Source organism: Tiliqua scincoides, chromosome 2, assembly GCF_035046505.1.
Source record: "Tiliqua scincoides isolate rTilSci1 chromosome 2, rTilSci1.hap2, whole genome shotgun sequence".
Classification (NCBI taxonomy): Eukaryota; Metazoa; Chordata; class Lepidosauria; order Squamata; family Scincidae; genus Tiliqua; species Tiliqua scincoides.
In genome coordinates, this window is record NC_089822.1 from 168200051 (window position 1) to 168212482 (window position 12432).

The 12432-nt window shown below is 41.2% G+C and overlaps 1 protein-coding gene across 4 annotated transcripts in view; it reads right to left on the reverse strand.

The window, feature by feature from the left end:
* The window catches only part of EVI5L (ecotropic viral integration site 5 like), a 61466-nt gene that overhangs the window by 32384 nt on the left and 16650 nt on the right, over window positions 1–12432 (reverse strand). For all 4 annotated transcript variants that reach the window (XM_066613475.1, XM_066613474.1, XM_066613472.1 and 1 more), the window contains exons 3-7: window positions 12038–12227; window positions 11180–11404; window positions 9744–9818; window positions 2598–2723; window positions 2022–2165 (exon numbers count right to left, since the gene is read on the reverse strand). In XM_066613475.1, the coding sequence (XP_066469572.1) occupies window positions 2022–2165; window positions 2598–2723; window positions 9744–9818; window positions 11180–11404; window positions 12038–12227 (760 nt within the window). The remainder of the gene's footprint in view (window positions 1–2021; window positions 2166–2597; window positions 2724–9743; window positions 9819–11179; window positions 11405–12037; window positions 12228–12432) is intronic.

Consider the following 12432-nt stretch of genomic DNA (forward strand, 5'->3'; position numbering starts at 1 on the left):
TCCCTCCCTCGAGACCTTTCGGTGAGGCCTGAAGACCTTGTTGTTTACACAAGCCTTCTGACTCTATGGCCTTTTTAACATCTTTTATACATCTTTTAGTTTTTTACAGGCGTGATTCCTCCTTGAACTGCTGTTTTATGCTCTTTTTATTCTGACTTTTATCTGATTACTGTTTTTATGGTTTCTCTTAATGTGTTTTTAATATGTTTTTATCTGTTAAATTATGTTTTAATTGGTTTTTTTTTAAATATGTTGTAAGCCGCCCTGGGTCCCTCTGAGGAGAAGGGCAGGATAAAAATAAAGTTTATTATTATTATTTATTATTTTTGCAATGGAGAGAGGTGAAAAGTGGTGCGCCCCAAGGATCGATCCTGGGACCGGTGCTTTTCAACCTCTTTATAAATGACCTGGAGACAGGGGTGAGCAGTGAGGTGGCTAAGTCTGCAGACAACACCAAACTTTTCCGAGTGGTGAAGACCAGACCTGATTGTGAGGAGCTCCAGAAGGATCTCTCCAAACTGGCAGAATGGGCAGCAAAATAGCAGATGTGTTTCAATGTAAGTAAGTGAAAAGTCATGCACATTGGGGCAAAAAATCAAAACTTCACATATAGGCTGATGGGTTCTGAGCTGTCTGTGACAGATCAGGAGAGAGATCTTGGGGTGGTGGTGGACAATTCAATGAAAGTGTTGACCCAATGTGCGGCAGCAGTAAAGAAGGCCAATTCTATGCTTGGGATCATTAGAAAAGGTATTGAGAACAAAACGGCTAATATTATAATGCTGTTGTACAAATCGATAGTAAGGCCACACCTGGAGTATTGTGTTCAGTTCTGGTCGCCACATCTCAAAAAGGACATAGTGGAAATGGAAAAGGTGCAAAAGATAGCGACTAAGATGATCACTGGGCTGGGGCACCTTCCTTACGAGGAAAGGCTACGGCGTTTGGGCCTTTTCAGCCTAGAAAAGAGACACCTGAGGGGGACACACGATTGAGACACACAAAATTATGCAGGGGAAGGATAAAGTGGATGGAGAGATGCTCTTTACACTCTCACTTAACACCAGAACCAGGGGACAGCCACTAAAATTGAGTGTTGGGAGGGTTAGGACAAAAGAAAGTATTTCTTTACTCAGCGTGTGGTCAGTCTGTGGAACTCCTTGCCGCAGGATATGGTGATGGCATCTGGCCTGGATGCCTTTAAAAGGGGATTGCACAAGTTTCTGGAGGAAAAATCCAGGATGAGGTCTCTTGTTATCAGGTGTGCTCCCTGGGGCATTTGGTGGGCCACTGTGAGATACAGGAAGCTGGACTAGATGGTCCTATGGCCTGATCCACTGTCACTGTGCTGCTCTGTGTTTTGAACTAGAGCAGGAGAGTGACTCTGAAACAAGGAAGCCCGGAGAAGTATAATTCCACTTCCAAGAAGAGGATGTTTTCTGGAAGTGGAGCAATTCTTTTATTAGCTTCCTCAGCAGAGGGAAATGAGATAGCCATGGAAGTGGCCAACGGGTACAGGGTGCTGCCTGTGCCCACCACTGCCCAAGGCAACCCATCTCACATTGTTTTCCAGGTAGGCAGACCCTGTTAACTGGCGTTTGCATATAACAGCTGCTCTTTATTTTTAAGAGCTTTTTCCTTGCTAGCTTCACATATCAACCATTTTGTTATGCAAAGCCACAATAAAGCATTATGTACAAAATTTCTCCCTATTCCATGCTTAGAGCAAAGGACCAGTGACAAATGTATTCCAGAAAGCTAGGTAAAATTCATCCAAGCAACATGTTTCTCTCAAGACAAATTTTCAGTAAGTTTTACTCTTAAATGCTTGTGAAAGACACTATGGTTTTATATCTCCAAATTAGTGAACTCATACAACACAATACAGAATATTTTAGAAGTAACCATTATCCTTTCTTGATAGTGTCAGGTTTGTTGCATTTGGTCTCATGCAAGTGGTCACATTTCCATCATTGTTTTTTTTCCCTTCCGTCTGCCACTGTATATATAAAGTGCTTTACCTCATACATAAAGATGTCAAACACTCGAGTGGCCACAGGTAGAGGAAAGGTAGTGAGGAAAAGGGTGAGAAACCAGGATGATGCATACATGGAAGTGAGAAAACTCTGGGAACGGAAGTGGATGTTCAGTTCAGGCAGTTGCTCCTGAAGAAAAAGACAAAGTATCGCCATAAATAGACATTCTGGCTACTCGCCAATGCCACAGTTAGATTTGAAAGTTTCAGAGGCAAAGGCTACAAATGAGACTTTCCATGTGTTCCTAAAAGCAATAAGAACTTGCACTTCAGCCTTCTATAGTACTGCTTACAATATTTGTATTTTCACAAAATACAGCATAACCAGAATATACTACTGCACAGTTCATAAGAAACTATAACGAAAGACCCATTTTTAAATAAAGACATAAACCACACAGGGGAATACAGATTGCTTCTCCTTACAAACAATATAGAAGTAGACAAGGGAAAGACAAACTAGAAGCAAGCCAACAACAAAAACTGTGCAAAAATACCCAACACAAGCACCTGTACCAAAACACTTGCAAGCTTCATTATATGCTCAACCCTGTTCTCTTACCTGCAGCATGTACTCAAATTGATAGATGCAGAGTCCTAGCTCAGCCATGGTGGGTTTGAACAGCTCCCGCAACCTGTATTCCTGCATCAGCCGTACAAACACACAGAAAGCCTCTTCCTCAGGCATCTAGAGTTCAACAAGACAGTTTGATTAACTTCTCTAAAGTTTATCTCACTGAGGAATAAAAGCAAAATGCTTCTATAGAAGAGTTGAGGTCTGAAGATACATTATATCAAGATCTCACTATGGATTCCTCTTTTTAAGAGACATTGGAACACGGAGGCGCCATAGCTCAGTGGTAAACCATATGGTTTCCATGCAAAAGTCTCAGGTTCAATCCCTATCATGTCCACTTAAGAAGCCTGCAGGCAGCAGGGCTAGAAAAGATATCTGTCTGATATAAGCCTAGTAAGCCTGGAAAGTACTGGACTAGATAGAACAAAATGTTCAATTCAATTTACATCAAGCTGCCCATGTTAAACAGGTCATTGCCATACTATCACATAAATAAGCAAGAAAGTATCTTGTGCTAATCCTCTTCCTGACTGGCACATGTCAAATCAGGAAGAGGATTAAAATGCTATGCCACAACATGGATATAATAAAAATTAACCTCCAATTAACACGATATTGCAACAAGTTATAAAATTATTCTTCCCTGGTATTCTGTGTTATTTCTCAGAACAATAATCCTATTTTCCTTTTCTAAACCAATAAGCCTTTTTTTGGCAGCAGAACATTAATGAGTTGTGCTTGACTGTGAACTTGAAATGTTTTAGTGATTCTAACCCTAGACTACATTCCTCCAGTCTGGGCTAGAAAAAAAAAAAGAGACAGTTCATAAAACACTGCTCTACAATTCAATTCAATTCAAACCTTTATTGGCATATGTACAGAGAAACCCAAATAATGGTCCAAGTAAATTATTTATATCATACATTGATTAAGCTCAGTTTCTAGAGACAATTCTTATATAAACATGGTAAAGAAATTTAGCCATATTAATCAATACAGCCTCATTCCTGCCAGTTAGTAATTGTCTAACAATGTCCATATCAGATTCATTAAGCAAAACTAAGAGAGGAAGTAAAAAACAGCTCCTTAGAACTGATACAGCTTAGTAAAATATGGGGGGCTGTCTCCAGGGAACCTGTGCCACAGCGACATGCTTTGGATTGTTTGGCATTAAACCTAGCTTTCATCTCATTTGAGGGAAGGGCATTAAATCTAGCTAGGGAAAACACTCTGCATTCATGCGGATTCGTTAGTAAATTTAAGTAATTACTGCTGAAATCAGCTGCCCAGGGTAATCCAAAATGAAGTGGGGAACAAGTTTTTTGGGCATCAGTTAGGAGCTCTTGTTTTTCAGTGTCCCATATCCAGGTACGAAGGGTCTTAAACGCTATTGTCCATGGCATCATGCCCAGCAATTCCAAGGAAAGCCCCAAAGATTGAACTTTCTTACTGAATAAAATCAGCCCTGGGGAATGAAAGCAGTCTTCTAAAATGTTTTTCAGTAAAGGGTCCTTTGCAGCAGCAGAGCCAATTCTGAGCCAATGTTTGAAAAGGCGCAGCCAGGCTAAAGACTCCACTTTATGTTGCCTGGCTTCCAGGCATAAGACAGTGTACGGTATGCATCGTGGTACTGCAAAGATTTTATAAAGACTGAATCCTCTCGACCGTAATGTGGAAGACCGAAATCCAAATGGGGATTCCATATAAAAGCTGTGCTACTACCTTCGTGTTGAATGTCTGGAGTGCTGCAGGAATGAAGGAATTCCCCCAAGCATAAAAGAATTGACTAATAGCTTGGGCTGTAATATTACTTTTTTGGATTGCTAGTTGTCGGTGTGTCGTCCATGAATGCCTGTAATGAAACAAGACTCCTAGATATTTAAACATTTTAACTTGTTGGATAACATGACCTTCAAAGATCCATGTTGTCGGTTTCCAAGAGCAGCCAAAAACTACTATTTTCAATTCGTCGAAGTTAAGACTCAGCTTGTTTTGTTTAAAATATTTTAAACACGTCATTATTAGCCATTTTAAACCAATTTTGTACATGCTAATAAAAGCATATCATCCGCATATAGTAGTAGAGGCAGAGCTAATTGACCAGTTTTGGGTGGATGGGCGTCTATTGTACGTAAAAGGGGAGCTAAATCATTTAAAAACAAGTTAAAAAGGGTGGGGGCCAACACACAGCCTTGTTTAACACCTTTATTCGTCATCACTACATCCGTCAAGGCCCCATTGGGAGATAACCTAATTTGACAGGAGGTGTCAGTATAAAGAGACCTGATTAAGAAGAGTAATCTTGTGTCCATACCTAAGGCTACCAATTTGAACCACAGAAGATCCCTACTGATCAAATCAAATGCCCCCTTTAGATCCAAAAAGGCAGAGTATAGTGCAGACTTACAATTAGCTGTATATTTCGCTATCAAGTGTGAAAGAACAATACAGTTATCCAGTGTAGACTGCCCAGACCTGAAACCTGATTGTTCAGGCCCTAATATACGTTCTCATGCAGCCAGAAAAGCAATTTTTGATGCATATGAATGGCGTATAGTTTCCCTGTAATTGATAGTAGACTGATCGGCCAGTAACTGTTTGGGGTATTTTTATCCCCATTTTTGAAAATAGACACTATTATTGATTTCTTCCAGGCGTCAGGTATTTTACCAGAGCTGTCAACTGCCGTAAAAAGATTGGCAAGAGCTGGAGCCAACCAATCTGGGTCAGCCCTTATAAATTCAGGTGCGATAGTCAGGGCCCGCTGCCTTCTTGGGCTTAAGCCGGGCTATTAATTCAAGAATTTCAGTCGAAGAAACCAAGGGTCAATCCAGTACATTAGAGTGTTCTGGATTCTGCACCATGAGGCTTGCTGCTCTTCAAAATATAATGACCTATAGTGACTGACCCATATTGAAGGTGGAATGGGAGATGAGCTTGGGGTAAATTGATGGAAAAAACCTCCTACTACTTCCCAAAATTTTTGTTGTTATGACTATCAATAGCTCTACGCATGATGTTCCACTTAGTAAGATTTAATTTTTGCTGGGCTTGGCCAACTGTTATGCATAGCTGACGTCGTAACTCAAAATACTTAGCTAATAAATCCTTATCTCCTGTTTCCCTGAATTCCCGATAAGCTCCACGAACCTCTGTTTTCAAGGGGTATATTGTGTTGCTTAAGGCTTTTGAACCAGCCCAGCTTAGGTTTGTGTTTTTTTTCATTGTGCGCCTTAAGTTAGTAGCTCGTCTATTAACAGTTCATAATTACAGACCGAGTCACTTGGTGATGCAGAAAACTGTAAATCTGATTGCCTAGACAGGAAATGGTCTGTTCTAAGGAGGGACATTAGTTTATCAGTGGCACCCTCATTAAAGGTTAGCAATAGATGACGAGCCTCGGAGTTCCGCGTATAGTCTTGAGACAAATTCTGCTGGTCTTGGGGGGAACAAAGCAGGTGACAAAATAGAGATAAATGATCACTTAAACCTGGTACACCAACACTGAATTTTTTGACCAACATTAGTAATGGCCCAGGAACTAATATATAGTCGATCACACTGCATCCACGAGGTGAAATAAAAGTAAAATCCCCAGACGCTTTATAATCTGGCAGCCCATTTAACCATGTCAGTCCCCAACGCATACAGAATTGAACCAGAAGGTGACCAGACTCATTACATATCATGGCCCTAGAGCACCTATTACTTGAATTGAGATAAGGAAAATCAGAATCTATGGTGCAATCAGAAACATGAGAAGTGCATTGAAGGCCCTGCCCAATCCTTGCGTTCATGTCACCTAGCACCAGAAACCAGGCTCTAGCAAATTTGTGCATTAAGATTTCAGTGACCTGGTTCAAAAAACCACATTGCTCTTCCCTCTGACTTAGTTTGAGTAGGTGGGATGTAAACATTGATGAATATAATGTTCCTTAAAGGCTAGCTTGACAGCTAATACATTGCAAGGGCCATTAGCCAAAAATACTAGTTGGGCTTGGAAAGCAGATCGAATTAGAGTAACAAGGCCACCCATTGGCCTACCTTTGTTGTGAAATTTAGATGCTGGGAGCTCAAACACTGAATAACCCTCAAACTTAATAGGAGAGGACGTCCACATCTCCTGTAAACAGATTATATCATTTCCCTAAGCACTTTACGGAAGTTGCCATCCTTCAGCTTAGACACCCATCCTGTGACATTCCATGAAAGTAACTTGACTGGCCTTTTGGTGTGCATGCAATTAGCTGGAATTAGGCATCAATTTGAATCAATGTCTGGAAGGGAAGTTTCTGTCTCCAGATGTGGACGTGCTTGTTGGATGTCATGTGATGGAACAGAATATTCGAGGAGGTCTGCTTTAACTTCAGCTAAGCAGTCAATAATTTTTTGCCATCCTTCTGAAAGTAGGTCCTTGATGGTATGCACAACTCTCCAGTTAATCACGAGTCCATCAGACTCTAGTTGGTCCAATAGTGGGCCAATACGTGATACTTCCTTTACTGATTCTTTATCGGATGGATTGCCACTTGTTGCAGTGATTGTTACCTCAGCATCATCTTCCAGACTGACAGCGGGACCGGGGTGTAGAAGTTGGTGTTTTGATGAATCTTCCAAAATACGCTTGTTTGGCTGAAGGAAGCCCACAAAGGCTGTAGAGTCCATCCAAGGTATTTGGGCATTCATTGAAGGATCTTGCAGGTTAGCAGGTACTTTGGCCCATCTTTCCTCTTCCAGTCTCATCACATCAATATTCTTAAGCAATTCTTCTTAAACTTTCTCCAATACGTTTGCAACCCTCTTTTGTTCAGGGTAAGGGAGTTTTTTTGTAGCTGTCACAGCTCCGTTGATAATATCCTCCTCCTCCGGGTCAAGATTTAGCAAAAAAGCTTCAATGGGATCTTTAAAAGCCGGTCCATCAGGGCAGTCCAAGTCAGGATCTCTAAGATTGGTTTTATTTACTGTTCTGCCTCCTGTCAGCTTCTTTGTAAGATTTATTTGTGAAGATTCACAATTTGTTGAACATTTTGGAGAAACAGTCATCACCTAGTCATCCAGCTTAGGCTCTGTCACTTTAAGATAAACCTCAGTGCCTGAAGAACCCTTAACTGGAACAACAATAGCATCCATTAAAGCATCCAGTCTCTGGGCTAGTTGTGGCTCTGTTGAGTCTGTCACCAAGTTAGATCCTTTGTCCTTATTCCTCTTATTGAGCATAGGCTGATCATTTGTTTCTTTTAAATTACTCTTTTGCATACCCTGAAGATTTGACAGCCGTGTGTTTAGTTTCTTCAATTCAAATACAGCAGTATTACTTGGCATTTCCAGGCAATTATTAGGTTGCTGTAAATCTTGGTTGCCTGCCAGGAAGGACTACGGTAAGACTTCAGCTGACTCCTGGCCTGGCTTCATACCCAGAAATTCTGACCTTGTATCTGAGATAATGGTCTGCATTCGCCTTTGTCTCTGAGCAGCTGGGAAAAGTGGCTTTGAATTATTCTCCTTGGCATAAATGCTGAATGATCCCAGGAAGCTCTTCATTTTAAATAGCATCAGAGGTATAGTTGGACTAAAGAATTCCAGAAGCAACTTCCTCTTGAACTATGGATTTGGCATCCAATCAATTTGTTTAAGATCTATTTGTCTTGTCCCGGTTCTTAGGATACTGCTTAATGAAAGCACTGCAGTCTTGTCTTGAGTCCCACCTTTTTCTGTTGAATACATTCTCAATAATATCCAGCTGTATTTGATTAGCTTGCAGTTGTCTGATAACATTAGTTTCATCACTATCTTGTCCAGTGTTTTAAAGGGCACAACAGGACCAAGCGTATTCTCCTGGGAGTTATATCCAGCATTCCTCTCAAAGGCAGCCTGCATCTCCAGGGTTAAACCCATTTGTCCAGATAAGATTGTTAGTTTACTAAATATGGCTTGCAAATTCTGCCCAGTACGTAAACAGTGTTCAGCCAAAAGAAACAACTGGTTTTTCTCCTGGGTTATCTCTCCTGCACCTCCTGTGTCTCAGAGTAACTCTCCTCCCAGCCTTTTGATTTTCCACATTGTTTTCCACAATGTTTACTTACATGACTATCGGCCTCTGGGGAGACGAAGCTCTCCAACTGAGATGTCATGATGCCAGACTCCTCAGCCTGGATCAGCACATCGTTATTTGTATTCTCAGCCTCATGGGTCAAATTTTCCAATGGTTTAAATCAGTTAAATGAAGTTCCTTTGGAGTTCTCTGAGGCAGTTTCTGTCCAGGATTGGATATCATCCAGTCTTAGTTGTTTGGCTTTCTGTGGCGGGCTGTGTCCGGAAGGAAGCCCCTGTCGTTTCTTCTTGCCATATCCATTCCGGGAGAATCCCTTTCAATCACACCAGGAGGAAGTCCCCACACAAAATATGAGGAGGAGAATATCCAAAAGAAAGTCTTGCTGATATGTCCATGTAAGTATTATCTAACAGCTTGGCATATTTCCCAAGGAATTTCTTCTGAGAGTAAGAGCTCTCGTCACAGGGACCTCACTCAGTAGCCATCTTGGAACCCCAACACTACAATGAGATGAATATTTCAAATTCCTAGGCATTCAAAATTCTCTAGACCTGCCCCTAGTTAAAACAATTTGAAAGCTTTAATAGAGTAGAATCTACTAACAAAATTTATTTTCAGAAAAGCAGCTGTTTTAATCAAAAGTAGCAAACAAGCTTGGTTTTAACATTTGTTCTTAAATTCACCTTGATTAGCTCAAACTAGTAGTAAAGCTCAAGCAGTAAGGCTCAAGATTCATAAAAGTAGCAGCTTTATGAACAGCTTGTTTTGCAAGATGTAAAATTAGTCTAGAATTTCCTGAATGATGAACACTTGAGTTTAGACCAAACATCTAGCCCAGCTATTTTCAACCTTTTTTTGTCTCCCGACACACTGACAAAGTACTAAAACTGTCAAGGCACACCATCAGTCTTTTCACAACTACTGCAGCACACCATGCTGTTGGTGGGGGGTTCAAATGGCCCTACTAATCAATGACCCTCCCCCAAACTCCCGCAGCACACCTGCAGACAGTTCGCAGCATACCAATGTGCCACAGCACAGTGGTTGAAAATAGCTGATCCAGACTAATGTCCACAAACCTGCATCAAGAGCAGTCCCACGATGAATGCACTGCCTTGGCAATATCCAACCTCACGATCTACTAGAGAATAAGCCTGGAAGAGGAAAAACCATGAAGGCGCCTAAATTATAATGCATATAGCTCACTGGGCAGATACTAAGTCCCAAGTTGACGTCTACTTATGGTGCACAATCATGAGGCAACCCACTCAGTCATCCTGGAACTACATAATTTTAGACTTTTGCGAAATCTCAATCAGGAAGAGAAAGGAACAAATCTAGAAACATGATCCATACAAAGCATTTGATACAGTATTGTGGAGAGGGGATTGGAAACAAAGAGCCAAGCCAGCTAACTCAAATTGCTACATGCACACAGGTAGTGATAGGAAGTGTTTCAGGGATCACAACAGGTGCCAAGAATACCAGAAAAAGCATAGTAGTATCATGTGAAGTAAGGCAAAAGTGATTGATCTTGGACTCTCTGAAGTGCAAACGTGCAGGACCTCTTCGCCTAGAAACAGACTTCTTTGGAGGACACTGCTCCACAGAGGGGAAGGTGCTAAGGGAAGTGACATGTGAGTATATCCGAATTGGAGGGGGGAGGGAGACCTGTCTCCTGAGCTGCTCTTCTGCCTTGAAGAGAGCTACGTATTGTGCCCAGGGACAGTGACAGTTTTTGGTTCTCTGTCTTCCATTTCTCAGGTGCTGGGAGCTGCAACTTGGTGGGAGTGATAAAATTGCCCTTTGCAGTTTTAAGGGAAGGTGTGAGAAGTACCCTTCAAACAACCCAGTTCCATGTGGGTCCCACCACAAAGCAACAATAAAAGAGGCAATATGCAATCATAAAAATGGTAATCCAAACGAACATTTATGTATGCCTTTGGTAACTCTCAAAGTTTTCTGGTATCAAAGAGGCCAAGAATCATTAGGAAACACTTACTGCCAATGGCAGTGGTAGTACTGTTCTGCACTGTTAATGAATCAGTTTATAGTTCTCTTTTCCATTATATATTTTAATCTAGATGGCAAGTCAATTGTAAAGAGAAACATTAATGTAGAAGATGCGCTTCATTTTTAGTTGCTGTTTGTGTCTCCATTTACTAGGCCCATTTCTATTATTTGACCATCTCCCCAGGACAGGGAGGATACAGCTATTCCTTAGAAAAGATCCTCTTCTACTTCTATCATTCATTCCCCAATACAGCTGATAAACTTTGTGATTTTAATTCCATTTGCAATCTAGCAACCCTCTAGTATGCTTTATTAAAAAGGTGAATACAGATAGCTATACAATGGAGATGGCACTTTCTGAACCTTGGACAACTAGGAAAGTTCCTTTGGTATGCGAATTGAGCCACAAAGACTAGGTTCATGAGACAGCACTTCAGTCCTTTACAAAAGCTTAAACACTGAATGCTAATTTCCAATGCAAGTTACAGAGCCCCAAACTTGCCTTCATGACATTGAACAGGACCTCTTGACCCAGACTGTCCTGTCCCTTAAAGAATTCATGCTCGGGGTACGTCCTAGCGATGTCCCTCCTGATCAGTTTTTCACAAGGAGACGACATCTTCAGCAGCTCTGAATACTGATTCTTCACAGGCATGTCTGTGGCACTGCACAGAAGCTGCCAAACAATGGCTCGGAAATGGTGAGGGATTCCTTTCCTTATGAGCTCCTGAGGAAAACACAGAGCATGAGAAATCATAAGAGACATTATGAAAGTTTCCCATAGCACTGCAGGCAGGGACCTAACTTTTTACTCAACAAGTGCCATGTACATTGATGGCGAAACAGCAGCCCAAGGCTTTCTACAGTCATTAAGGCTTTCTAGGCTTCATGACTGTTAATTCTAAGCCTTTGGCAAGAGCTAGAAGAAGCCTGCAGTTAATTCTACCATTGTAACAACTTGTCAAAATCAGCCTAATAAGAAGTGCCTCAATTTAGACTTCCTTACACTAGATTAAGAGACTTTTCTTGTAGTGCAACCATTTGAACTTGATACTGCAACAAACTAAGTTGTATTCTGTTTCCCACCCAGTTCCCTGTCCTTGCTTCTACAAACTTACTATACTACAACTTCTCAAAAATGCACTGCATTCTCTAATACTTTGTTGACCTGAAATTCATGTTTTGCTTTGCCTTAAAAAAAGAAAAAAGACCACATAATGTTGCTGGATGTCCTAGTTCGCGGGATGGAGAGATGATATAGCCAAGAAAGGATTACAGAAATCTATTCAACCACATCTTGAACAAAAAAGGAAGGAGGGATAGTTGCCTGTTATAGCATACTCATCTCCACTTGCCTCACCTTCAGCAGCTTTTCCTTCTTTTTTCGCCATTCTTCCCATTCATTGACAATCCTTCCCCATAAGATCCAGGTATCCTCTTCAAGATGACTCAAATTGGAAGAGGCAGAAGAGCTGGAGACTAAGGAGGAGCCACTGTTCCTTCGTGAGCCATTCATAGAGCGCATGGATTTGGAATCTGCTTCTAGAAGCCTGGAAATCATCATCCAGTTAGTGGCATCTTTACCTATAACCAGACTATATTTTAGACCAACCCAGCTCTTTGGAACACCTACAAAAGCCCAGTTGGAGCTTCCATATACCAGCTGCTTCAGTTATTTCAGAGAAGTGCCTCAGTTGAGATGGCAAATATGTGTATAAGTCCTTTGATACACAAGCTTTGTGCTATGCAAGCACT